Raw genomic sequence first — 27,472 nt, 5'->3', positions numbered from 1 at the left:
ATAATAATATTGCTAATAATAATAAGAGGGTTGCTTACCTGTAAATGTAGTTCGAGTGGACATCTGTAAATTAATAATAATAATAATAATAATAATAATAATAATAATAATAATAATTTATAACACCGTTTCCACCAAAGGGCAGAACATCAAACATATATAATCAAAAACAGATGATGAAACTGGTTGCTAAAATGCACAGACCACAAGTTGTGACTGTGTTAATCTGCCACCTTGTGGTTGTACAAGCCTCAGATGTTTTTCAGAACTGGTATTAAACAGAAACAGATGTTAAATGGACCAGAGTATTATTTATTATATTTATTTGTATCCCGCTCTTTTCCCAGGACTGGGACTCAGAGTAGCTGGCCAACCTCCTCCGTTTGGCTACAGCTAGTTCTTACTACGAGACTGAAGAGCAAATGCTCATCCAAAGACAAGCTGTAGCGCACCCAAAGGTGGTCAAGTTAATTTAACAGCCTTGGGAGATGCATACTGTATACATACATACATACATAGTGTATGTGTAAGTATATACACACACACACACAGTGTGTGTGTGTGTGTATATATATATATATATATATACACACACACACACACACACACATACACATACAGTCGGCCCTTCTTATACACGGATTCAAGCATACACGGTTTGAAAATGTTCAAAAAAAGTATACATTTCAAATATCAAACCTTGATTTTCCATTTTTTATAAGGGACACCATTTTGCTATGTCATTATATTTAATGGGACTTGAGCATACACGGATTTTGTTATACACGGGGGATCTTGGAACCAAACCCCAGCGTATAACAAGGATCCCCTGTATATCTCCCAATGTCAAATATGTATAAACACACAGGCACACCTACAAAGTTGAGTACTGTATCCCTCATCCTAAAATCCAAGATGCTCCAAAGTCTACTTCTTCCAACACCTTTGTTTCCTGATGGTTCAATGTACATGACCTTTAGTTTCATGCATAAACAATTAAAACAGTGTATGGAAACACCTTCAGGCAGCATACTCCACTCTCGAAAAGCTTTTACCATCAGGAAGTTCTTCCTAATATTTCAATGAGCATTTTCCCATACTTTGCATCCATTGCTCTGCGTCCTGTTCTCTGGAGCAGCAGCAAACAAGCTGGCTCTATCCTCAATATAAAATCCATTCAAATAGTTAAACATGAGTATTATGGTCACCTCTTAACCTTCATTAAGTGTATTTGCAACATGTTCTTGGAGGCTGCTTTGTGTCTCCCTTGTTGAAAGAAAGGTGGGATATAAATTGAATAAATCCTAGGGATATCATTCTTACAGCTTTGTTAACATTACTCAGGGCCTAAAAATGCTACTAAGTGCATCAAATTCTCATACTTGGATTAAACTGAATAAGAAGAATAGGCAGACAATGTAGGTTCTAAGAAATAAATGAAGCAGGAATAAGGTGGTTGAGAAAAGACTCAAGTTAGCAGTATTCGAGTTTAATAAAATTAAGCCATTATATATTAAACTTTGTTGACAATATACAAGAAAGGGCAGATAGGTTATTTCACTGTACAGATAAAGTTTACAATATACATTAGAAATGGGGATGGGAGGTTCAGACTTCATGATCCAAAACAGCGAAAATACAATTCCAGCATTTTTTTGAAGAAAAGAAAATGACAATATATAAACAGGAGGTCTAAGAAAATGATCCCCGAGTAGCAAAGGTTGACATTGCAAACTCATGGAGGAGCTTTGGAAGGAGGCACACAGACCGAGGGGCAAGAGAAATGGGATTTTAAGTGCCTCCAAAGGATCAACAAAAGAGCAAAGAAAAGCATCTCAAGACTTGCCATCAGCTACTTTGAAGATGATCCCAAAGGCACTGAATATACTGATCATAAGCAATTGGTACTTTTTAATACCCGCAAGTTTTAAAATGCACAGGACATTTAAGTACATATTCATTCTTCACTCACTTTTGTTGGATGTGGCTTACAGAGCTGCATGCACATTTTGAAGCTAGTAAAAAAAAAAGCTAGGGCTACAATGGTGTTGGATTTGGACTTGTCTCTCCAAGAATTGAAGGAAGGTTCTTTTCTGTTACAGAGGAAACCCAAATGAAGAAGATGCTTAAAGCAGAAAAAGGGGGCAGGACAGCAATTTTTGCCAAGCTTTCCCACCTTCCATGCTTTTCCAAGGGTCCCCAACCCTCCAGAGCAATTTTTAAGAGGCCACAAAAGAAACGGTTGATGACTTCTAGACCTCTGCCCACTGGAATATCTAACAGCTTTTCACACATATGCATCCAGCCCAAAGCATATTTGGCAAAGCAGCACTGGAAAGTTTCTCTACTCTGCAGTCAATCCGCAGTATGATTATAAAGATGAAATTTAAGGCTGCAGCATATGGAAGAGAAATGCCATCTCCCCCAACACTTCGGTGCACAGGAGCCTCCTGAGTTGGGAATGTGACAGAAGAAAGGCCTGCAAATATATTTTTGACCGCATGCACTGAATACAGAATCCTTCTTGCAGAAAAAGCCTGGGAGCAACCAGTGTTTACACAGTCGCTCCATCTAAGAGATGAACACTTGGCTCAACCTGTGACAGAGAAACAGCTCTCGTTCTAATGCTATGGAAGAAGATCTCACTATCCTGTTTAGTATAGTAAGAACAGCCTCTTCTTTTGTAAACTATTTTGATCTTCCAAATGCAGCGTATATAGGGATAAGTATGGGATCATTCTGTCTTTGGCATACATCCTCCCTGTAAAATCTTTGTAACACCCATCTAGCAATTCGCTGGTTGCATAAGATACTACACTTGGTGTAATTAAGAGCATTAAGACACATTCCAAAAGGAATCAAGTACCTGGCAGGAGCAATCTGCTTCTCCAGCTCCTGCCCACCTGAAGCTTTACTCATGTTAAGTACAGAATTACACATTGTCGCAGATCCTCTGTTTCAGCATCCACTATATATATATCTTTACTGAACCACCACCACATTTTGTCTTGTGATGGTTGTGTTCATCTTCGGTTTCTTTTTATCCAACACCACCTGGTCACTTCAGCCTTCCAGTTAGTGTCCAGTATCAGTGGGTAACTGCAGTCACTTGATGGTTTGCAAGCAAGCAGCCGTCTAGTTCGCGACAGCTGGAGGTCCCTCGGGGAGAAGTGACGCAAAGAAGCTCTTGAAGAACAGCCAGGCGGTGCTCGCGAAGGAAGGTGCAGCTGGCTGGCTCTCTGGTATGGCGCTGGGTGCATCAGCTTCCTCTTGTTCATCTATGTTTTCTTCCTGCTAACCCAGGGGGTTAAAAAAGGAGAAGCAAGATTTAATCACTCCCAAGAAATGTTGTTTGCAGTACACATTTTAAAGCCAAATATGCTGCAGCAGTCAAACAAGGCAATGTAACTGCATGGCATCAATAGGAATATAGTGTCCAGACTGAGGGAAGTAATAGTACCACTCTATTCTGCTTTGGCCAAGCCTCACCTAGAATACTATCCAGCATGAATAGTTCAAGAAGGGTATTTACAAGCTGGAACATGGCCAGAGAAGGGTTGACCAAAAAGATTAAAGATCTGGAAACTAAGCTTTATGAGGAATAACTTAATCAGACTGGTATGTTTAGCTTGGAAGAAAAGACAGAGGTAACATGAGAGCCACCTTTAAATATATGAAAGGATGTTTGTTAGATGGAACAAGCTGATTTTTCTGTTTGCAACAGCAGCCAATGGGTTCAAATTCTTCCACCTAAACATGAAGAAATTCTTTACTATAAGAACTGCTGAACAGTGCTCTTTTTGCTGACTAGAAATATTTGAATAAATAAAGCACGAAACCCTAAGAATGATTCATTATCTCAAAAGCAAGCCTCATTAAACACTTGATTTGGGAAAAGATGTGTCAGGTATGGGACGAAAACATTTAAGGGGGGGAAATGAAGCTTATGACTAAAAGCACACCTCAACGAGAACCTACCTGTAAGTTATTATTTTGGTCTTGGTTAACAGCACCTTGGAGAGGAACGTTGTTCTGCGCAGGCTGACCTGGCCCCCGTCTGAAAGGAAACCAGCCCACGCGGTGCCTGGGAAGAGAATCCATTATTTGTTTGGTTACCCCCTGAGCTTTTAAGAATAAATGCTAGGCAATTACACAGTTAAAAGACAATAGACAACTATGAGAATGAAAGGCTGTGACTCCAAGGCTTGGCATGAAGAGCGCCTGCCCAAATATTAAAAAACCGGGAAGGAGCCAAAGGCTGTACAAGCCTTGCTAATCACTCCATAAAACGTAAGCAGGAAGACTACAAAGCATCCTTCCCAAAGGCACAATATAACAACAATGATAGGGTACCTTTTTCTAGAGTCTCAAGCATTACCACCTGGAGTCAAAATTGCAAAACAAGGAAGAGAGGGGAGTGACTGGGAAGAAGATATCCCAGTAATTTAATGAGCCAGGAACTTTAAGTATAACACTCAGACAACCAATTTATTTCTAGGAACAGTATTGTGCTCCGAATAATTTCACTAAGAACATTCCATCCATTTTGGTTGCCCACACTTCATGCATTTTCAGCCTGGGGTGGGGACATTTCTGTTCTTCAAAACACAAATCTACTGCAAGTTGACCAAAGAAATACCAATTTTGCCTGACTGACCTTCTTCCTGCCTTCCCATCCCCATCTGTTACAGTACAAGAAAGATACACGTCTCAAGATGCTCAAAAGCCTTGCAGGTCTTCTCCTAAGTGCACTCAATGCCTTCTTATATAAAACCACCTCTGCTACTGGTTGAAACTCTCTGCCCAGGAGGCTTCATTTCTTTCCCCCGGCCAAGTGAAAACATTCCTACAATGTCAGACTTTTAGGAGTCGACTGTGATGGGCTTTTACTGTGTGCTGTGCTGTTTGATTGATTTTTTTAAAGACTGCCCTTTAATGAATTTTAAACAATCGATTTCAATTACACAGACTGTTTAAGCGTTTTGGAAACAAAAATCCCGCCTCTTCTGGGATTAAAATGGCTTGGGAAGGGTCCTAAATGTGTTGTATTACCCTTCCAGGAGGCATTTGGGGTAATTTTGGACCCTGGGGCCCACAAAAACAGCCCAGGGGTCACATATGGCCCACACTTTGCCCATCCCTGATCTAGTGGTACATCCAGACTGGGCCGACAGCTAGTCAGTCCTCTAAATATTGAATTTTAAATGACACAAACCAGTATTATTACTTTTATAAATTGAAAAGGGTACGATGGGGCTGTTAGTTGTGAGTTAACAATGGCAAGCATGCACCCCCCCTTTCTCTTCCATACCCCCACAAAAGAACTACAAGCCCTGCTGCCATGATACTTACAGATACATCAGAAAGGTGCCCACCATCACCATGGCAAACCGGCTCATGCTGGAGTAGAAATAGACGATGTTGACAAAGACATAGAAAAGGGTTGCGGAATAAAGCCAGTCCAGCCAGTCACGATTGACCTCTTCATCTTCCTCCATCAAGGGACCACCTTGGGCATTCATGCGGAGATTCTGGTTGGCTCCTGGGTTTGCCGGAGCTGGAGCGTTTTGATTTCTGGGTTGGTTTTCAACAGGAAACGGGTGAGGAAGTGGAGCTGGCGCTGCCACTCGGGCCACTGGGATCTCCTGGGCACTTCGTGTGGAGGAGGCGTCGCTGGCAGCAGTGTTTGCAGCCATGCTGAATGCAAAAATAAAGGTTAAAAAGATGAGTTTAAAGATGAGTTTGAAAGCCCTTTTGTCAGGACAAGATAAAATAAATCTATAAGCTGCCTTGAGTCTCAGTTTTGGGGGAAAGGCAGGGCATAAATAAAGTTAACAACATAAACTGTACATTCTTTAACATTGAATTTGCTCCAGTAAGTGCTCAAACACTCCTGTAACCATTGAGTATTTTAGAAGGTTAACATTTATACTGAAAGATGAACAGCCCCATTATATCTGCTGATAACATGGCTATTACCTCAGGCACTGAATGCGCAATAAAAAATGACAAGATGAAAAGGACAACTTACTATTGCATGTAATACTGTCTTGCATAAACCTGATGGAACCAAAACTGCAGCATGCGGTATGTCGTATAAGATGGATAGCCAGGGTTCATGCCTTGAAAGGGATGTGGTGTTGGTGGAGATCTAATTCAAAAGCAAACACAAAGTACTTGATCAGAATAGATATGCTATTATTTTGCCCCATTCCTAGCTAATTTAAGATATATGGCATGGGGTGTCACAAAGCAGTATGCTTCAGGGTAAGAATTTCTTAAGCGTCCCCATGTTAATGGGCATTCCTATATTAAACTACTAGAAGGCAGAATTAAGCTGTACTCCAGTTAGATTTTAACTTGGAGAAAATATCTTGATGTCTTACAGGCTTAAAAGTATTGGAGGAGCCTGCAATCTTCTTCTCATACTCTAATCACCAGCCATTCCCGCTCTTCCCCAAGGCCTCTGGATCTTGTGGACAGGGAAGAATTTACTAATTCTAGGTTAAGGAGAAGATAAAACAGTTGGCATCTCTCCACCTGTTTCTCATCTAATCCTTGGAATAAAATGCCTGTCCATCCTTCCTGCCCATGCTTTTGAAAAGAGCTAAAATGGGAAGAAATTTTTCCTTTATTCGCACATTTGTGAGGCCTCACAGGAGGGGATATGTACCATTCCAAATGGGCAAACAACTAAGGTGTTAAGACACAGTAATAATCAAATGACTTGACTACCACCTTTTACCACACGCTGCATACCTACCGATCACCAGCATCTCCTGCTGCATCAGGCTGGTTGGAAATGTTTCCGCTCTGACTCCAAGCATGGACTGAAGAAGGTACTGGAAGCTCATGGCTAACTGGAGCAGGCTGATGCTCAGCATCTGCATTCTAAATAAACAGTGAAAATTAGAGACTTATAGACATACTTTCATGAGGGCACTCTATGGTTAAAACAAATGTGAAGTGTGGGATGCAACACTTTCCACTTGATGCAAAGTGGAGTTTGGCAGGCACTCTGTTCCATCACTGAAGGCAGATTATGCCAGCAGCATTCAGTCTGCAATGCTTAGGGCTGGCCTGCTGCCTTATAAAAACCAATGTGGCTCCAAACTGCAGCATGATTACAGAGATGAGCCAGTTGTGAGCCTAAAAGCCATTGACAAAGAGCACTGACTTATCTGCATACATTATTAGGCCCCTACATTATCACTGTATCTCAAAGGCTCCATTTGTCTGACAATGAGATACTCTCTTGCATAGCTGTGAGAGAACTCTGTAATCCATGGACCACTTGTAACCCCCAAAACTCATCTGTGTAGCTTCTGGGCCCCTCCAATTGAAAAATAAATGGAGACCTAAACAAGGAGATTGATGCCTCTGGAAGGCACCAGCAGGTGCAATTCTAACCTAAAATATCGCCATCCCCATCATCCCCACACATCTTATTTTGTGCCACGACTCAATTTTGGAAACACTGGGGCTCACTTTCTAGTGGTTTCCAGTTTGACCACTGGGGCTACCTCCCCATTTGGTACAGAAATGGAAAAGGCATCATTTTTGTCACATTACGGAGATCTGCGAACGCCCAAGTATTGTAACTGTGTTAGTTTTGTTTGCTACTGAGAGCCCCAAGCTTCAATGAACACTGGAATGAATGCACCTCAAAACGCAGCAGAATTGTTCTTCCCTGCGTTCACCTGGAAACCTTCCTTCCTGTTGCAGCACTAACACTTTCCAAAGTAACTATTACTGGGCTGCAATCATCCCAGGCTTTCTGATATGCCCAGTTTGAAACAGGAAAGACAGAAATCTAATTGACTGTTTAATACCTTTGCAGCAGGCTCTTGGGTGTTTGGCGGGTTCTTTCCATTGCACACCAGGTGGAGAACGTGCACCGTCTCCTGCTGGAAAATAAAGCAAAGTAAAGCTTCAAGCCAGGACTCAGTTGTTTGCATTTACTCAATGCCTCTGTGCATGTATTGAAAGCAAGGTTAGCATGGAACATTACATACCTGACTGAGCACTTCTTCCAAGCAGAGATGGTCATGCAAGAGCTTCCCAGAATAAATCAACCTCTGAGTGTCTTCAGGCTTTAAAGAAAGAGAACACAGTGGTCAAAAGACAGACTCTGTTGAACATGGGAGACAGTTCATGTTTTCGTTTCTTATAAACTTAATATTGGCATGACTAGGAACTTTGTCTTCGAAGTACCTTCACTCAAGAGAGAACTAGACTCAGAGATCTCTCCCCTATCCTCCCAATTGCAGTGGACCCTTGCCTTACGAGGGGGATCCATTCCAGACCCCACCCCGCGAAAGGTGAATTCCGCCTATGCTTGAGCCCCATTCACTTGAATGGGGCTTGTGCATGCACTCCATTCATCTGAATGGGACGTGCTGCCCCTTGCGCCCCACATGGCTTGAGAGCATAATCTCAAAGCCGCGTATAACGCGGGCGCACTGTACGTCCAGCCAGAGGAAAGCTTCGAATCCTTGATTTGTGCTTTTCAGCAGAGCAACAGACACTTCTGAAACCATCTTGGACAAAGATCCAACTCAGGTAGCTTTGCAGAGATAGGACTCTCTTAATCTCTGGTATCAGTTAGGAACCCATTATATAAGTTCTTCCTACTCCTGACAGCTGTCAACTTAATACAGACTTAGATCCACCCCCAGCATCTCCAGGCCCCACCCCTAAACCACCAGGCCCCACCCCCAGCATCTCCAAGCTCCACCCATAATCCACCAGGCCCCACCCCTAAACCACCAGGCCCCACCCCAGCATCTCCAAGCTCCACCCATAATCCACCAGGCCCCACCCCTAATCCACAAGGCTCCACCCCTAAGCCCCAAGGCTCCATCCCCAGCATCTCCAAGCTCCACCCCTAAGCCCCCAGGCTCCACCCCCAGCATCTCCAAGCTCCACCCCTAAGCCCCCAGGCTCCCTCCCATAAGGCCACTCCAGGACTGTCCCCATCCTGATCCCACTCTAAAACCCATCCTCCTGACTCAAACATCTGAACATGCCTCCTGGAACAGGCTGATGGGAGCTGCAATCCCACCAGGGCATGCCGGGGGAGGAATCTGGAAGCTGAAGCCCCACTCCTGGAACAGGCTGAGGGGAGCTGCAGTCCCTCCTAAAGCATTCTGAAGGGAGCTGCTGTCCCCCGCCGGAACCTGATGATGGGAGCTGCAGTCCTCTCAGAACATTTCCATTAGGAGGCCCCTGGAAGCTGAGCTCCCCTCTGAGAACGATGGGACCTGCAGTCCCCCCAAAGCCTGCTGCTACTGCCTCAAGGATCCTGGGACCTGCAGCCCTCCCAAAGAAAAGGCGTATTGGAGAATTTGGGGAGTTGCCGTTCCCTTGAAGCCCCGCCCCTCCGGAGGATCATGGGAGTTGTAGTCCCCCTCCGAGCTTCTTCTTCTTCTTCTTCTCAGCTGCCCCTGAGGAAGACGGGGCTGTCAATGATAATAAACAGTAATAAACATTGCAGCAGGCGCTCACCGGAGCGTCCGGGTGAAGGCGGCCGAGCTCAGCCTTGAGGCGTCGGACGCTCCAGTCGCGCTTGGCCGGCAGATGGAGGTCCGGGTGCCGCTGCGCTGGGCTCTTGACCACCAGAGTGACGCCGCCCGCCTCAGGCCCCTCCATGGCAGCTGCCCAAACTGACCCCTCCCTTCTTCCTCCGCCGATGACGACGCCAACACTGCGCCCTCGACCCCTCCGCCGCCCCCTTATATACCCTCGGGGGCGGAGCTTCCAGTTCCTCCCCCCCGCCCTCGCGGCGCCGCTGTGGCTTACGCGGATTGGTCGACGGCCGCGTGATACGAGGGACGTGGGCCTATCAGGAGCCGCCAGAGACGGGAGGGGGAGGGAAATGGAAATATGGGCGGGGCCGACAAATGGGCGGGGTTAGATGGGGCGGGGCTGGGGCGGGAGCTGTCAATCAGAACAGCAGGCTGTCTATTCTATTTTATAATAACTATATATATATATATATATATAGTTATATTACCTTATAATTTTATTATATATATTATTAATATTATTATTCTATTCTATAATACATTTATGAATATTATATATATAGATTATATATTATGTTGTAATTAAATTACATGTTATATATATTATTAATATAACTAATATATTCTATAATAACAATTATATATGTATATAATATATATTATGTCATATTATATATTAATAATAAAATAATAAAGAATTAATAATATTATTATAATAGTGTAATAATAATAACAATAACAATATAAGTAGAATTATTATTATTATTATACTATTAATTCTATTTATACCACACTTTTTAGAAATGATCTCAGAGTGGATTACAAATTGTTAATTAAATTATATATATATATATATATATATATATATATCCCCAAATCCAGCCCTCGCCTTGTCCTTGCGGTTGACTTATAGTTGCATATATGCATTAATATCAATAGCCCCAGGGTCTTCTTTCCGTCATGTGGGGTCAGTTTTTATCCCTTTTTGTTGTGAAGCTAGCAATGTCCGTTTTGCAAACTGTGGCAGCAAGAGTTGCATCAGCCGCTCGGCTAAAAACAGCCTTCCCTCTCTTGCGCAATGCGCATGCAGTATGTGCGAAACAAGCACCTGTTTGTGCAAAGAAAGGCTGTGAATCATTGCTTTTGGGCATGGCTTTATGGAAAAATCACCCAAAGGGTTTCAGATAATTCAAGGCATCAAGGCTTCAAGCAGATAAGCTGGCCTTGGATTACCAAGGATGTGTCTGCACTGCAGAAACGATCCGTTTTAACACCACTTTAACTGCCCTGGTCACAATTTTTGTTGACACAAGTCCCCATTTGTTTGCACAGATACTTGCTTTTATGCACACACCGCACTTTGTTTACCCTGCCTCCCCCTTTGTACACTTTTCAGGAGCTGAAATGCAAAATGCCTAAAGGGCCAGAGTTTGGGGATCATCACAGGTGCTTTCAGTTGCGTGGCACGGCGGCAATGCTTGCCCCGAGGGCATGGAGGGATCGGTTTCCTCTGGCTGGCACCATATGTTGCCCTCCGGCTGCGCATGGCTTGGCACAGCCAAGGTTTTGCGCTTATCTCCTTGTGGGATTGCAGGCTTTGGTTCTGTGCCAGGCAGCTCAGATTGTCGGAAAGGGCGACTGGTTCTCTCTCACATACACCTTGAAGAGTATTTTTTGCCTTTGGATCATGTCACCCTTTTGGCCAAGATCGAGCACTGAGGAGAGGTAATGTAACATTATGCACTTTAAGGCCCACATTGGCTGCGCTACGCCGCCTCATTCACAGAATCACAGCATTGCACAACAAAAGACTCATTTCACATTGATGCACAACCCATGCAATCAATGCACAGCATGCAAGACCCAGTATTGTGCAATGACGATGCCACATTGCACATAACAACTGAATACAGATGTTATGCGTCAGCCCCTGAAAACTTTGAAGAAGATGTACCTGGCCTGAACCCTCCAAGAGAAGGGGATTACCATGCTTAAAGTACATTCATTTTTCCACCACTCGTCTTTTATTGCCCTTCAACCAGTAGTGGTTTGAGCATTGGACTAAGACTCTCGAGACCAGGGTTCGAATCCTGACTCAGCTATGGAAACCCATTGGCTGACTTTGGGCAACCCACACTCTCTCAGCCTCAGAGGAAGGCAATGGCAAACCTCCGCTGCAAAAATTTGCCAAGGAAACCCCACAATTGGTTCACCTTGGGGTCACCGAAAGTCGGAAACAACTTGTAGGCACACAACAACAACAACAACAACAACAACAACAGTCTTTTATTGCCCGTTTCCAGCATCTTAAACAGAACCGCCGGATGTCTTGAACCCAAAGATGAAGATGAAGATCTCCTTCCTCCGGCTCCAAGGCTCAATTGTCCAAAGGTTTTATTGGCAATAAAAGGTCAAGACGTTTTCTTGGTTGCCTCTGACCAGGATGACCGGAGGCCTCAGGTCCTGGGAAAGGGTTTCCAGCCAAGCCATATAGAGGCTACTGGGACATCGCCCTTTTCGGCCGATCGGAAGCGTTCTGGAAGAGAGATGGAAACGGCAGCTTATTTCAGTTAGCATTTAAAAGAAGAGATGGAGATGGAGATGGAGGATATGGATAGAGACCGGGATCCTTCCATACCATACAAACATAGCACTCTGTTTGCATTTTAACTGACATAGGAACATACTATAGAATCCATGGCTTTGTAGTTTGGGGAGACAATTCAAGTTCTCCGGCAAATCCCATGGCAGTTAAAGCAGAACTATAGTTAGGCTTGCCGTTGTCCGGGAAAACCAGGACAATCCTGGTTTGAAGGGGAAATATTTATTTATTTGTTTATCTATTTGCTAAGTTCCCTTCCAAGCGGCTAGGATTCAGAACCATAGGTTTAATTTGCAATGCAGAAACGATGCAGTTTTGACACCTCTTTAACTGCCACGGCTCCATGCTACCGGATTCTGGGATTTGTAGTTTTTGTGAATTGCAGAATCAAATGTCAAGAACCTGGGATGCTTTTAAGGTCGTTGTGTCCCTAGTCAAGCCGTCTTCAAATGCAACGTTTGCAAGCATGCTTCTCATTTGAGGATCCTATGACCATGTTGGCCGGGGGATTCTGGGACGTTTGGTCTGCAAAGTACATAATATTTGTTCAAGTGGAGACCTTTTTTGCCCTATCTCTGCCAGTCATGCTCTGGTGGGTCAGTTGGCGCTTTGTGATACTCACATGAAGACCAGAGCCGCATCCCTTGAGTAGTCCAGCAAGATTTCGTTCATCCTCACTTGCCGAAGTGACTGAAGGGCAAAAGACAGAAAACATGGTGCATAGTGGTACCAATGAAGTAGTGAACCATTGGGACCGGAGCCGGTGCCCCTGGTTCCTTTTTCCTTCCCCACCCGAAGTGACCAGAAGAAGACGCTAAAAACACTCATATGAATGTAAATGCATGTTTCTCAGTCATACGCAAAATGGAGGACATTTGGAAATTCCTCCTGAACAAAAGGTCGAAATGTGGGACACGTCCTGGAAAAGGAGGATGTCTGGTTACCCTGTTACCACCTCCTCCCCACTTTTTATGCTGGCAACATCTGGAGTCCATACTGACAAGGCTGCCCGACCTTAGCTTTGTTTTTCGCCAGCTCCTCATCCGAAATCTTCCAGGGGCAGCCGTGTCTCATCTCGTTCACCGCCGCCTCGTCTTGGAAGCCATCGTTGAGTCTGAACGGGGCGATTAAATCGTCAAACCTCTTCACGCTGCAAAGAAAACCACGGAGCTCCTGTAAGCAACCGAGGGACCTCTTCTTCTAGGACCAAAACCTGCTGAGCATCTCGAGAGTTCCCCAAACATCTCATCATGTCTAGTGGCATTAGGATGTTTTCCTTATGGTCTCTGTGAGCTGTGGGGACCAGTATAAATCTTGGGGTGTAGCAATGGGGCGGGGGACAAAATGAGGACATTGGGGCTGTATAGACCTCTGGGAAGGAGCAGCATGCAGCTGTCCCTTCTTCAGCCAGATCGGGGCTGTGGCAACCTCATGCCATGGCAAATGGTGTGGCTGTATGGTGCCCCTTCAGCACTGCGTTGTTTGGATGTAGCGCCAGAGGTGTGTCATGATGCCGCACACCGTCTAGAACAGCATGCGGCATCAGTGCACCTTGGAGGGGCAGAGTCAGGCATGCGCCATCAAGAAACTGCGCCCTGACTCTGCCCCCAAGTGTGTACAGGGCCATCGTCTCCCCACATAAGAATTTCTATCCCCCCGTGAAATTTTCCTTCAGTCCCCAAATTTCCCATCTTGGGGTCCCATCTCCAAGATGCCTCATTCAGCACATATATGCAAATACGGGTATTCCAGAATCTTTAAAAATTCAAAATTCAAAACACCGCTGGCACCAAGCACTTTGGGGTAAGGGAGGCTGAACCTGAATACAAGACAATTATAGAGAACCTACTGAATGGGGGGAAAGGTACAATAGTGAGGTTTTACTGTTCAGGTCGGGGTTTCTGGTTGATGTCTGGGAGGATGTGGACTTCGTGGAACCCAAGTCGGAATTTGCTCAACAAAGAGATGATCCTACAGAAGAGGATGGAGAGAGAGAGAGAGAAGGGTTGTAAGCATTTTAATGATATAATTTTTGCAATTCAAGTGTTGTCGTTCTCACACCTCGCCCGCCCACATTGCTTCTCTCACTTCTGCAGATAATGAAAAGACTGGTGGCACAATGGTTTGAGTGTTGGGCTACAACTCCGGACACCAGGGTTCAATTCCCAGCTTGGCCATGAAACCCATGACTTCTTATTCCAAGGTCTCAAGGGTCTCGAGGCCAGGATGCCTAGACTTACGCTTTCCGTTCCTCGTCCATTCGGTCAATCTGTCCGCCAACAAACACCCGGATCTTGCATCTGCCCCACCGCTTCTTCCGGCTAAGAAGGTACGGGATGAGCAGCGTCAGACCTGCCATGCGGGAAACCATGGCACATTTTAAAAAGTCATAACTTGGGTCATCGCAGATTATTGCACAAAGCTTCCCTCCCGATGCTGTTGTGTCTTTTTAAACACCCAAAACAGGAACAGTGCTTTGCGCATTACCGTGCAATTGTGAACTGATAACAGGTTGGCAATGGATCTTATTGCACTCCAGTTTATTTGTTACTATCCAAGATGAATGCTTTCACTGGGAAGCAGTGCGGGGAAGGCTCTTTAAATCACAAGCCAAATGATTAACATAATCTTCTGCAGGACTCCCTTTACTTAGGATTCGAACCCCAAACATACCTCCATCATCGAAGAGCCAGTAGATATCTATTGTCTTCTTGCCTTGTGCCACCTGGAAGATGGTGCTTGCCTGTTGTTCTGTGACCAAAGCATCAGGATCCACTGCAAATATGTTTGTTTTTAAAATTTGCATGAATAGGAAAGCATTGAGGATTTAAATGCAAGACACACAATAAAATTACAAAGCTATTTTGGCCTAACTGGTTCAGAACAGATGCTTTGTCCTCAATTCTGTAATGAAAGACTCTTCCGGTTTAATAGGAAGCTGTGGATCCGTTTTGGTAGAGCCAAATGCTTTGGTCTGAGCATTGGACCACAACTCTGGAGACGAGGGTTCGAATCCCAGCTTGGCCACTGAAACCTATTAGGTGATGAATGTTTGAGTTTGCAAAGGTGAGCATTTCACAAACTTACATGTTCCTGCTACGGAAGGAGTGCTGCCATTCTTCTGGGGATCTTCCGCTGGCTCAAAAACAGGATTAACTGGGAAGAAAGAAGAAAAAGACACATGTTAAACACAACAGATGTGAACACACAGGCAATGCACATCTTAAAAGCACACATGGGTTCCCCATAACACGCTTGGCAGAACAGAAGGCTGTGGACGATGGGGCCAGAGTTCAAAATGGGTTGCGCGGTTCCTAGTTGTTTTTCTCACTCAAGAAATTTGAATTGCAGAGGGCTTTTAAAATGAGTCCAAGGGTGCATCTACACTGCAGAAACAATGCAGTTTGGCACCACATTAATTGCCATGGCTCCAGAATATTGGGATTTGCAGTTTGGTGAGGCACCAGCCCTCTTTGGAAGAGAAACTAGGAATCCCAGGAGCGACAGCACTTCAACCGAGGCACCAAAACTCTCTGATGGGATTATTTTTGCAACATGCATCCATTTTATGCATGCAGCCACAGAAACAGAGGCTGCTTTGGTGGGACAGAGATCAATATAGATCCAGTAAATCCTCGGTGTAGGAAAGATGGTGGGCCATAGATACTCACTGTGCGCTTGCATGAGCCTGGACATGTTGAGGCCCTCCTTCATGCGCACCATGCAGACCCCAAACCTGAAGTCAAAAGCATCACTGGAATGCAAAAGGATAACACAGAGAGGCATACTATGGAGTTGGTCACACTGGGACTCATTTCGGCATTAAAGAGAGATTAAAGCACATTCAAAGCATTCTGCAAATGGAGCGAAAAATGGCAAGTAATTGCACAAATGATTACCGCATGCAATTGCGCAAATAAAGTGACATCGGGAATGCATTGGCGCCAAAATCTTAAAAGTAAAAAAGATGCACATTAATGCTTCTTTGTGACCGCTTTCATGGTGGGTTTTGTGTGACGTCATGTGAAATCGTTTTGCGTAATTACGCGATTTCCCCAGGATATTCATGAGATAAACTCCTGATCTCTTTCGTGTGATAAACTCCATAGAAAAAGACCAAGAGCAGGTATGAGACAGAGTTCAGATTGATGGCCATAAAAGACAGATCAAGTCCTGGATTTAGACAGTTTAGGTCTTCAGTTGATAAGAGAGGGAACCCTTAAATTAGGCAAATTGGGGTGAGCCCATTTCATTGCAACAGAACCTACCCAACAAACCCAATTGTCCAACTCACTGGAGGATCCCAATGTATTCTTCCACTGTCTGGGGATGAGCTGTCTGCCAGTTCTTCTTGTATCCGATCACAAGGACATTGGGTTTCATTCTCCCGAGACCGGAGGCCTTCACCAAAGAAACAGATGGACTTTTTCTTAAACAGGGGAAAATATTTTCCATCCATAACCAGCGATGAGATGCAACATTTTCTCTATCTATCACTTTGCCGCTTATGAAACTGGGAGGAATGTAGCAAAAACCAGAGCTTTGAAAGAGTAGGTTTTTACACTACTAGCTTCCATAATGCACAATATATAAAAGTCTGATAATGTTCTCCCCCAAATTATAAAACACTCTATGAAGTCAAAGGCTTTCGTGGCCAGTATCCATAGTGTTTTTGTGGGTTTTTCAAGCTATGTGGCCATATTCAGTTTATTCCTAACGTTTTGCAATTCGTTTTAAAAGGTAGTAGGAATGAGGCCCAAGATCCCTATCTTGATCTTACCTGCATAAGGATCTGCACCCCGGTCCTCAAGTCCTCCGCCAAAACCTCTGTATAGAAAGCCTTGACCTTCCGCTTGGTCAGCCACTTGACATGGCCTCTGGACGCAAGACGGAGCTCAGGTAGGACCTGTTTGCAGGGTCCCTGCAAAACATAAAGTAGGGAGAAAGCATGGAAGAGCCACCGGAAGAAAAAGGACATGCATGCAAGAGGCTCATGCATTTCCCCGCATATTGGAGTGACAACCTTTGGCAAGTCATGCTCTCACAGCCTCAGAAGATGGCAATGGCAAACCTTTCTGAAGGAACGTGCCAAGGAAGCCTTGGGATAGGGTCGCCTTAGGGTTAGAAACAACTTGGAGGCACACAGCAACAACAACTCTAGTTGGACTGCAGGTATTGATTGATTTATTTTAATTAATCTGATTATTCTGTCCAGCACTGTGCAAATTTACAGTGCCTTATAAATAAAGTTGAATAATAATAATAATAATAATAATAATAATAATACAGCCGATGTGGTAGTAGTCTGAGTGTTGGATGAGGGACGTAGCCACACTGCAGAATTGAAGCAGTTTGATTCCACTTTAACTGACATGACTCTATCTTACAGAATCCTGGGATTTATAGTTTGGGGAGGTATTCAGCCTGGTGCATCAGAGAGCTCTGGCCGTAAGTGGAAAACAACATGAAGGCATACAATGACAACAACAAATACTCACAACCAACACATTCCCGCAGATCATCAGGCTCAGGTTTTTGGTAAAGGCGCCCACGAAATCCACCAGCGCCGGACGGAAATTGGGAGGACCACTGAGGACCAGGCATTGAGGCCTGAAGAGGAAACGGTGAGAAAGCCACTAAGCTATACCTGAGTTGCAACAGAGCAACTATACCCGAGTTGCCACCAGAAGACTTGGTGGCTGTGCTTTCAAAATATTGACTGCCATGGAGAGAAACGAGGAGAGAGACACAGCTGACCAAACAGACACAAACACAGAAGCACAATCTAATAGGTGATTCTCCTGTGCAAGTCCCATTGAAAAGAACGGGTGTTGCGTATGCACCCCAGAGTAGTCTTGCACATCATATGTCATTTCAATGACTTTCAGTTGGACCACTTATAATTGGTCCAGTCCACACTGGAGAAATAATCCACTTCAAGACAGCTTTAACTGCCCTGGCTCAGTGCTAGGGAATCTTGAGGATTGTAGTTTATTGTGGCACCAGTGTTCTCTGACAGAGAAGGCTCAATGTCTCACAAAACTACAGTTCCCAGGATTCCCTAGCATTGATCTAAGGCAGTTGACGCGGTTTCAAACTGGGTTATTTCTGCAATGTGTTTTGGACCCACATCTCTTTTCTATATCACGCATATATACGCCACAACCCACACTTTGAACTGTGCTTGGAAACAGCTTGGTAGCCAATGAAGCTGTTCCTGCAACAAAGGAGATGCTGAGGATGATGGGGATGATGGGCTACCATTACCTGTAATTCTTAACGTGGTCATCCACCTCATTGAGTCCAACTGAATAGTTCAGGGCCATGTTGTAGGAACCAGCTTGCACCGACGAACCCCAGTTCACCACTGAAGAGAAAAAATCCCCCCCCCCCAAAATCAGATCTGTTGTTCTGCATTTAATGGAGATGCACCAGATGATGCATCAAACAGGGACGGCATGCATTTCTTGACCAATTTTCCAAATCTCCCTTGAATCCCATTGCGGGAGAAAGGCGAGATATAGAAATCCTTGAAATAAATGACTTGGACGAAACTCCAGCAACAGAAAATCATATAAGCAATCAATGGATTCTTTCTTTCTTAGAGCTTGGAAGAGTTTCTTGTTTTGGAATATGATTCCCAGAAAACCCAGCTTGGCATTTATTTATTCCCAGTGCTAGTCTCCATTGTATGTTGGTTGGTGAATTCTGGGTTGATGGCCCAAAATTATCTCTTCCAAGCATTTCTTTGATGGGAATGCTTCCTACTATTATTCCTACTATTTCTATTATTATTAAATAATAATAAATAATACTTTTTTAAAAAATGTATTGTATATGTAATTATAATAGCAATTATTGCTGTTGTTATGAGCTTTGACTTTTGGTGACCCTATCCTTGAGGTTTCTTCAGAGGAAGACTGCCATTGCCTTTGAGGACGCAAGAGTGCGACTCGCTCAAAGTCATCCTATGGGTTTCCAGGGCTGGGTGGAAATTCGAATCCAGACCCCTACTCCAATATAGTCCCCAAGACCTAAGATGTGATCTACTGACTGTGCCAAGTACCTACCAGGCTTTTTGTAGAGAACGTATCCCAGCAAGAAAACAACGATCCCGATGGCAATGAGGGCGGCCCACCAGGTCAGCAGGAACATGATGATGATGGAGATAACCGCGCCAAAGAGAGCTGCCCATTTGCTGTAATACCGAAACGAGGGCCTCCAGCCTGTACAGATATGGCACAAAAAGGACATTAGCATCCATGCGGGATTTTAAAAGAAAGCATTCAAAGCCCTGTGCATATAGAGGACCTCAAGATGATAACTAAGACCTTCTTTCTGGTTGAGCTTCTAGTCCTCAATGCAACGCAAAGCGTTTCAGGTGAGCAAGATCTTACCTGCATACGTCTCGTTGCATAGCCTTTTCCTATTGTTACTCAGCCCCATTAGATCTGCTGGGACTCTTCCGTCCCCATCAAATGAGATTCTGGAAATGTTCTTCTTAACATTGCTGTTGTTTTTTAACCTTATTGCTAAGTGTTATGATGCAAATCCTCACCTGGAGAGTTGGTAATGGAGGCATGGAAGCAGCTGAAGTTGATGAGAGCATAGGAGCACAAGAAAAAGTTGGAGATGATGGGAGCAATGGCATTCAGCTCCGCTGCAAGGATTGTGGAAAGAGAGGAGCATTTTGGTTAAGTCGTTATTCAGTCTCATAGCGTGGATTTGGTGGGTTTTAACACCATAGAACTTGAGGATTTTAATATGGAATCCACAATCTCATGCTTGGCCCACTCCAAGTATCCAATGAGAGATTGATCCCAAGAGATCGATCCCCTTTGAAAGTCTTACCAATGAGAATGAAGCCAACTGCAATGAAGTATGTCAGGACATAACCCCGGATAGGTTCGTCATTTTTGCCGTACCCCTTCCCAAAAAAGCCAATGACAGGATAGAGCTGGTCCTTGCAAAGGCACTATTGGAGAGACGAAAACAGCAATTTCCATCCACTTCCTCAACTACAAGCAGTGAATTCAAAGCCAAGAAAGCTCATTCTCAGACAAACCAGTTAAAGATGTGGTTAGTTTAACCCCCTTTTGTCCTTTTTTTAAAATGTCAAAACAGACGGAGATGGCACCTACACTGTAGAAATAATGCAAATTTGGCACCACTTTAACTGCCACGGTGCCATCCCTATAGAAACCTGGGGCTTGTAGTTTGGTGAGACGCCAACCCTCTTTGGCAGAGAAGGCTAAAGAATGTGCAAAACTACAAATCCCAGGACTTTATAGGATGGAGCAAAAGCACATAAAGTAGTGCCAATAAGCACAACTTCCAAATTTGAGCCCAATTCGGAAGAAGTATGTCAGGCACTGGAATCAGTGCAATAAAGTCCTAGGTTCCCAGTCAAATGACTCAAGCCTACATTACTGGATCTTAGGGATAAGCACAAAAGAGGGTTAAACTACCCTGCTGAGCAATTCTTCACTAGTTTAATAATTTTCATTACAATGCAAAAAGGTTTATGCATCAAGGCTTATATCGGTATGTTCTTGCTCACCTGAAACACTTTGGGCGCTGAGACCAGGCAAGCCAAAGCGGAGGACAAAGTGGCTCCAAAGATGCCAGCTGTGATCAGTGGCGCGAATCCAGACACCATGCTCATGGTCTAAGGAGGGAAACATTAGGGAAGAAACAGCTGCGAGTATGGGACTAGTCGCCCAAGGTCACCTAGTTGGTTTCCATCATGGCTGAGCGGGGTTTCAAACCCTGTACCTGGTAATAATTGATGAGTCCATAGCGGCAGCTGTGGCTCTGCGCACACTCGGTGAAGTTCCAGCCGTAGCCACAGGTCACACCTTCACAGCCCATTGAACCAATGGGGAGGGTGTCGTTCACATTTCCAGATGCGTCACGGACCACGCAAGCGCCTTGGAAGGAGGAACAATTCAGGGTTATTTCCTACTTCTTTCTCATTCAAGGTGGGCCCTGGCTTCCAACCCACATCTTGGAGCATTTCTCATCTCTTTGGCTAGATGCCTACAAGAACATGAAGTCATTGGGTAGGTTTCAAGATATCAGCCAAAGTTTAGAAATTTCAAGTTTCACAAGGTATTTCACTTTCCCTGCCAGAGAGTGCTGGCGGTGCCTCACAAAACTACAGATCCCAGTGCTCTGTAGAATGGAACCATGATGGTGAAAGCAGTGTCAAACTGCATTATTTCTATAGTGTAGAAGCCCCCCAGGAGGGAGGCAAGATACTCATTCCAAAAAGTTTGGGGTCCAAACGCAAATATGATGGGAAATGAAACATGCATCTGTCCTTGTTCCTCAGAATTCCCATCCCTTGGCTGGTGTAGTTCAGTGTAATTCTTCCACTGATTTAACCAACAAATGGCCATTTCTTACCAATTGTAGCAGAAAGAACCAAGTAGGAGATGGTCGTCCAGAAAATAGCCATGAGGGTCCCTTTAGGAATGGCCACAGCAGGATCCTATGCAAGGGAGGGAAAGAAATGTTGATACACGCATTGCAAATGCAACTGTGTTTTTGCATACTCCCATTCCAAAGGTCTGATTTGTGTCCATTTATCCTCTGGCATAGAGACTGTCCTGTCTGTCCAATGTAGAGTGCTGAGAGACATTGGATGGTGTGTGTATATATATATTATGCAAAGGGAGCTTGATGGTGTGCATACACACACACACACAGTATATATGCACAAAGGGAAAGAAGCTGGTAGCATGATCTTAGGTAGACTTTAGCCTACTTCCTCAGATGCATCACGCAGGTATAGGTCCTTATGCTCTTTCTAAGCAAGACCTTCAATGCATTTCTCCCATAACAGCAGCGACCCATTCCCTCCCAGGAACGCCTACCTTCAAGTCACCAGAAATGTTGGCTCCTGCCAAGATGCCGGTGGCCGATGGGAAGAAGATGGAAAACAAACCAAAGAAGCTGCCGTCGGGCCCCCGCCAGTTGGGAACAAAATTCTGGGCAAATATATCCCCTGGAAAAACAAGGAGGTTGGTGTGAGTGCACATAAGGTCCGGTTTGCGGCCAAGAAAACCCCACAATCGCCATAAGTTGGAAATGACTTCAAGGAACACAACAACAAGAACAAATGGGTTCCAGACCTATTTAAGGAGCTATCCAAGGGGCCGAAAACTATCACCAATATTTTGCACCTTGGTGAGCTCCTATAAAGCTCTAAGTAAATCCTGGAGTGGATTTATCACCCCACTGACATGGATCACCACCTCTTAGAATTTACCTCTGTAACTGAAGAATCCCTTTGCTTGCTTCTCTTCACTGGCTGGAATGACTGTGCCCACCAGGTAGTTTATGAAGGAGATCATGATGACAATGAAGAAGAGGACCTGGGCCTGCCAAATACCAATGAATTCATCAACAGGGTACTATTTACACTCCCTGAAATAAATACAGACCTGCACAAATGGTGCCTTACCTTGGCCTCCCACTCCATGCCTGCCAAGGAGACGCCAAGCAGCACCGTCACAGTGATGACCCCAACGATGCGTATGTCATTTGTGGGGTCTACAATGGTTGCGTTGTATTCCTTGGGGAAGAAGAAACCTCACCTTCAGCCCCCTGGAGGCCTAAGTGTGCCCCCCAAAAAGCACCCCAGCACCCCTTACAGCCCCTACATTGATTGGGGGAGGCCCAATTCCATGGATTTTGGCATCCGCGGGGAGTCCTGGCACCAAACTCCAGCAGATACCAAGGGCCCACTTTATGCAGTCCATGGATTTTTTTTAATCCACAGCTTCAGTTAAATTCCTGTTGGAGGATTCTGGGAATTGTAGTCTCCCCAGAGGTGTCTTTTCCAAATCCTGTTCCTATGGGGATTGCAGATCCTTACCAGCAGTAGGTCCCGCACTGTTTCTGCAAAGCCCACGGTGTGCATGGCCACGGCCACGGCGTTGGCAAAAGCAAAGATGAGGCCGATGGAGCCGCCCAGCTCAGGCCCAAGACTTCTTGAAATGAGGAAATAAGTCCCACCTGAGAGATTGGAGGGCCAGAATTATCCCATATGAACTCTGTTGCTGAAGGCTAGGAAAGCTCATGCTGCCAACTTCTTTCTTTCAGTTAGTGCTACAAGATCTCTATATATACTGATTCTACAGACTGGCATGGCTATATCTTTGAATTCTGCCAGGATGCAAAGGGATATTGCACCACCTTTGAGACTGAAAGAAAGACGCTAGTAGCCTGGGTTTTTGTAGACCTGAGCCTAGTTCCTCGGATGCATGGGGTGGAATGGAGAGTCCGGACGTGTGTGAAAATGTCACTTGAAATTCAAAACCTTGCAGGTACGGAGATGAGGTGGCAAGTTCAGTTTTAACCGTGGTTGTTGGGGGGATATAGAGAGGAGGAAGGATGTTGCCTGAAGCCAAGGAGAGTAGAAGATCATATGGGATGTAGCATGGAAACTAGAGAGGAGACTTGGTCAAATCCTACCTGATTTCACTTTGCCGTTGGTGGAAATGGCGGAGATGGACAGCCCTGTGATGGTGGTCACTGTCACCGACATCAGGATGATCACCCAAGTCAGGGCTGCGGAGGAAGGAAAAGTCATTTGGATTATATTGCTTAGGGTAAGTGGGGCAAATGCCAGCCCTGGGATGGTCTTGATGACCCTCATTCCTCCCTCATTCCTTCCTTTTTTGACCAAAATAAAAAGCTACATTGCCTATAGAAAGCCAGCGTGGCAAAGTGGTTTGAGAACTGGACTAGGACTCTGGAGATCAGGAAACATTCAGGGGAGCTGTGTTGGCCATTGAACAAATACAAACAAAAATCCATCAGTGATACCTTTGTGAAGTCGAAGGCTTTCATGGCCGGCATCCATAGTTTTTTGTGGGTTTTTCAGGCTATGCGGCAATGTTCTAGAAGAGTTTATTCCTGACGTTTCGCCAGCATCTGTGGCTAGCATCTCTGAAGATGCATTGTGTATTTTGTGCATTATGGTTGGTCCAATAAAGGTATCCCTGTTTTGTGGGTTTGGGATGTTATTGTCCTTTGCTATGTGGCCAACACAGCTACCCCTGGATATGTGTTGAGATGGAGTTTGTTAAGGGATGCATGGTCCAAGTGAGCATGCTTACACAAGTATTAAACAATACTTACCTATCCCTGCTTGTGCTGTGATCCAAGGAAGCCTAAGGTACAGAATGACACCCCAGATGTTGAGCATGCAACGGATCTAGAATATAGAGGAGCAACAACGGATGAGTGCGAAGGTCCGCAGAAGCATGAAAGCACATCAAACTCCATTGACGGAACCATATTTTGGGATTAGCTTCAGATAACATCTGACTGGAGGTGTGTTTATACTGGAGAAATAATGCAGTTTGACACCGCTTTAACTGCCATGGCTCCATCTGACAGAATCCTGGGATCTGAAGTTTCATGATTCTGACTAGACTACTTCAGTGTACTCTATGTGGGGCTGCCCTTGAAGATTACTCAGAAATTGTATCTAGTACAAAATGCAGCAGCTAGACATCATCCCAAGCCTACTCACCATCACCCCTTTGACCCATCCAAAACGGACTGGCTCTCCTTCCGGCTTGTCCTCCCCTTCATTGACCGTCTCTTCCACCCCTCCTTCAGAGAAACTGCTGCTTCGATGGGGTTCGTACCTTGGCGAGTGACGATGGCAGGTTTCTTGCTGGGGTAAACCACACAAAAACACACACATCATGGGGATCACATTCATGAATGAATCTGTTCAAAATGGACCCTGCTCCAGCTGGCCGAAGGGCAAATTTAAAACGATTCCGATCAGCATCTGTTTCACACTTGCGCGGAATTGATTTATCCAAAAAGACAGCAAAAATCAGCATCAAAAAGACGCCAGTTAAATGTGTCTAGTGCATGCCCTCCTCTCCAAATTGATTTGGCGATTTGGTTCAAGTGGGAACCAGGGTCATTTGAACCAATTCAAACTGATTTGCGACCCGGTTTAAAAGGTAGTGGGAATCAAGCATTGTTGTTCACTGCCTTGAGAGTCCCTATGTTGAAAGAAAGGCGGGATATAAGAAAATTAAATTAATAATAATAATAATAATAATAATAATAATAATAATAGTCCCACAGTATCTGCTGCCAGAGGCGGGTGCCTCATCCTGCCTAATGGTAGGGCTGGCCCCTGTTCTCCCAACTCAAGACACAATGGGATTTCTATGGCAAAGCGTCAAGGATGAAGCATACCAGAGAGACTGGGAGCCATGGGACTGGAGCATGGTTTGCATTTACCTTGAGGAAGGAGTGCAGATCGGCCAAGGTAGGCCTGGGCTTCTTGTTGTCCCCCAAGATCTTGGTGTTGGCATAGTTTTCGTAGGTGGGAACGGCATCGATGGTATTGTAGCCAAAGGTCTGGAGGTAGAGAGTGCTGTTGTGGGTGTGATGGGTGTCGTAGCCAGCCATGTCGCTCTGGCCATAAGGGCTCCGGCCGCTGCCCTCGGGGCCAATGAGGGTGCTGATGATGAACCGGCCATTGGAGCGGGTCAGGTCCAGATTTCGTTCGGACCCCGGCAGTTCGGCCATTTCATCCTCTCGGCTGCCTATCTCTCCCTCCGATCACAGGTAAAGGGGAATAGTCTCTGACTGGGGCCTGTAATGCAGCACCATCTGGGAGCGATGGGACATTTTATACCCCCGCGAAACCAGAAAAATCTGACTCGCCACCGAGGGAAGTAATGGGCTCGAACCATCCTGAGCTGGTTGCGGAAAAGAATAGCCGGGAGAAATGTCTAAAATACGAGTTCACCGACTCCACTTTGAGATCAAGTGCATGATAACGGATTTTGTATTAAGTCCTAAGGATAAATGGTTTAAAAAAAAAAAAAAGGCAGGGAGGGTGCGGCTGATTTTCACCGTTTGGGTACATTGAGTTTCCTTGGCGTTTGGGTTTAAGGGAAGCAAAATGCTGCTTGTGGGGAAGGAGGTCCCTATGGGGAAATCTCAGAGCATCTGGGGGCATTTTGTTATACCTTCTCCTCCTCCTGTCTCTTCATTATTTTTTTCTAATGATTTTGCTACCTATTTCTTCACTAAGATTACTACTATTCATTCTGAGATTGCTCCTTCCAAGCCCGCAACTTCTTCTCTCAACCCAGTTCCTTCTTGTCTTCTCATTCCTGTTGCTCCTTCCTTTCTGCCCTTGACATCTTTCCTCTTTCTCTCTCTACTGGTTCCTTCCCTTCTGTTTTTCAACATCCTTTAGTTTCCCCTGTTTCTTAAATTATTTTAGTAGCATGTATGCCTTAGGCAGGTTCGTTTTGTTTTATGCTGCTTCTAACTGATTGTATGTACAGCGCTGTGTAAATTTGCAGCGCTCTATAAATAAAGCTTAATAGTAATAATCAATTATCAATATCTTTCTTTTCCAGAGTAAGCCAGTTGGAATATTGCAACGCATTTAACCATGCATTATGATATTTCTAGTCTGAGAATTTGCCCTGTAGCAATATGCAGAGTAGTAGCGCATCTTGAGGTCCGCAGTCACACGGCAATTGAAAAGCAATGACAGATAATGATCTGGAAAAAAGCCATTTGGAAGTCAGCCCTGCCGCTCTATTCCAGCCGGTTAATGGGGAAATGTTCAGGTCTTTATTTTTCCCTTCGGTGCCTCTGGAGTAGCTGCTAAATACACCTTGTTTTATTGTGTTTTCTATCAGGGATTTCTTTTAGGCACAGCACCATAGTATTGCCTTCACCGTACGTTGTGTTACTGAAAACATTCAGGGACAGCTGTGTTGGCCATTTAACAAACACAAACAAAAAGAGCTTCGAAAATTTGCAAATGTGTATCATGTGCATTTTGGTTGGCCTAATAAAGGTATCAACATCTTGTGGATTTTGGATGTTGCTGTACTATTTCAAAGATTTCCCATTAGCAAGACTAGAAGCTACTGCCTTTCAGGGAGCTTCAAAAGCTTGCAATACATATAATGTGCATTTTGGTTGGCCCTAAAAAGGTATTGCTATCTTGTGGATTTTGGATGTTACTATATATATAGGGACCCCATATATATATATATATATATATATATATTTGGTCAACACAACTCTTGAATATATTGTTTCTAGGGAGAAGATGGATACAAAGCAACATGGAAGGTGAGCCCTGGCACCGAAATGTTGGAGGGAAAAAGGAAGCGGAGTATTGTAAATACATACATGGCAATTCTTTGCACGTTGCAGAAACATACGAATTAAGCCTTGGAAACTATAGCAAGCTGCTTCTCTTCTGGCCAAGGTGGAGATTTGCACTTTCTTCTTACCTGGAAGTCTAGCAAAACAGTAAGAAGTGCAC

General features: G+C 44.6%; 2 protein-coding genes across 5 annotated transcripts; both read right to left on the bottom strand.

Annotated features, from left to right (window-relative positions):
- Nucleotides 1–1,473: 1,473 nt before the first annotated feature.
- Nucleotides 1,474–9,721, bottom strand: LOC149306057 (homocysteine-responsive endoplasmic reticulum-resident ubiquitin-like domain member 1 protein). 3 transcript variants are annotated; one of them, XM_089539804.1, is made up of 8 exons: nucleotides 9,508–9,721; nucleotides 8,016–8,093; nucleotides 7,833–7,907; nucleotides 6,764–6,891; nucleotides 6,032–6,151; nucleotides 5,353–5,697; nucleotides 3,979–4,084; nucleotides 1,474–3,294 (listed from the first exon to the last, which is right to left on the bottom strand). In XM_089539804.1, the coding sequence occupies exons 1-8, from the start codon at nucleotides 9,649–9,651 to the stop codon at nucleotides 3,136–3,138; spliced, it is 1,155 nt and encodes a 384-aa protein (XP_089395930.1). In that variant the 5' UTR covers nucleotides 9,652–9,721; the 3' UTR covers nucleotides 1,474–3,135. The 3 variants fall into 3 exon arrangements, with proteins under 3 accessions (XP_089395930.1, XP_089395932.1, XP_089395931.1); XM_089539806.1 differs by having other exon boundaries at nucleotides 7,833–7,904; XM_089539805.1 differs by having other exon boundaries at nucleotides 1,474–3,291; nucleotides 9,508–9,720.
- Nucleotides 9,722–11,908: 2,187 nt separating this feature from the next.
- LOC149306056 (solute carrier family 12 member 3-like) lies at nucleotides 11,909–25,704 on the bottom strand. Of its 2 annotated transcripts, none has more exons than XM_089477099.1 (26): nucleotides 25,411–25,704; nucleotides 24,677–24,823; nucleotides 24,280–24,355; nucleotides 23,611–23,706; nucleotides 23,012–23,151; nucleotides 22,598–22,708; nucleotides 22,403–22,514; nucleotides 22,008–22,138; nucleotides 21,538–21,622; nucleotides 20,905–21,059; nucleotides 20,690–20,797; nucleotides 19,981–20,104; nucleotides 19,688–19,789; nucleotides 19,200–19,355; nucleotides 18,397–18,496; nucleotides 17,628–17,739; nucleotides 16,910–17,050; nucleotides 16,424–16,530; nucleotides 15,801–15,883; nucleotides 15,217–15,285; nucleotides 14,803–14,904; nucleotides 14,370–14,481; nucleotides 14,014–14,100; nucleotides 13,144–13,279; nucleotides 12,752–12,819; nucleotides 11,909–12,063 (listed from the first exon to the last, which is right to left on the bottom strand). In XM_089477099.1, exons 1-26 carry the CDS (start codon nucleotides 25,699–25,701, stop codon nucleotides 11,922–11,924), a joined length of 3,093 nt encoding a protein of 1,030 aa, XP_089333225.1. In that variant the 5' UTR covers nucleotides 25,702–25,704; the 3' UTR covers nucleotides 11,909–11,921. The 2 variants fall into 2 exon arrangements, with proteins under 2 accessions (XP_089333225.1, XP_089333224.1); XM_089477098.1 differs by having other exon boundaries at nucleotides 15,244–15,285; nucleotides 25,411–25,701.
- Nucleotides 25,705–27,472: the final 1,768 nt, after the last annotated feature.

The sequence above is a fragment of the Sceloporus occidentalis genome, unplaced genomic scaffold (genome assembly GCF_023333645.1).
Source record: "Sceloporus occidentalis isolate IW3139 unplaced genomic scaffold, rSceOcc1.0.p SCAF_10, whole genome shotgun sequence".
NCBI lineage: Eukaryota > Metazoa > Chordata > Lepidosauria > Squamata > Phrynosomatidae > Sceloporus > Sceloporus occidentalis.
This window is presented reverse-complemented; position numbering and strand designations above follow the sequence as displayed.

Coding starts and splice junctions, on each gene's coding strand:
- LOC149306056 (XM_089477099.1), bottom strand. CDS start 25,701: ATGGCCGAACTGCCGGGGTCCGAACGAAATCTGGACCTGACCCGCTCC. Junction 14,482..14,802: donor CTGGCTCTTCGATGATGGAG/GTATGTTTGGGG, acceptor CCCGCATGGCAG/GTCTGACGCTGCTCATCCCG. Junction 12,064..12,751: donor GATGCGGCTCTGGTCTTCAT/GTGAGTATCACA, acceptor TCTCTCTTCCAG/AACGCTTCCGATCGGCCGAA.
- LOC149306057 (XM_089539804.1), bottom strand. CDS start 9,651: ATGGAGGGGCCTGAGGCGGGCGGCGTCACTCTGGTGGTCAAGAGCCCA. Junction 7,908..8,015: donor TGGAAGAAGTGCTCAGTCAG/GTATGTAATGTT, acceptor TTTATTTTCCAG/CAGGAGACGGTGCACGTTCT. Junction 3,295..3,978: donor ACCAAAATAATAACTTACAG/GTAGGTTCTCGT, acceptor CCCCTGGGTTAG/CAGGAAGAAAACATAGATGA.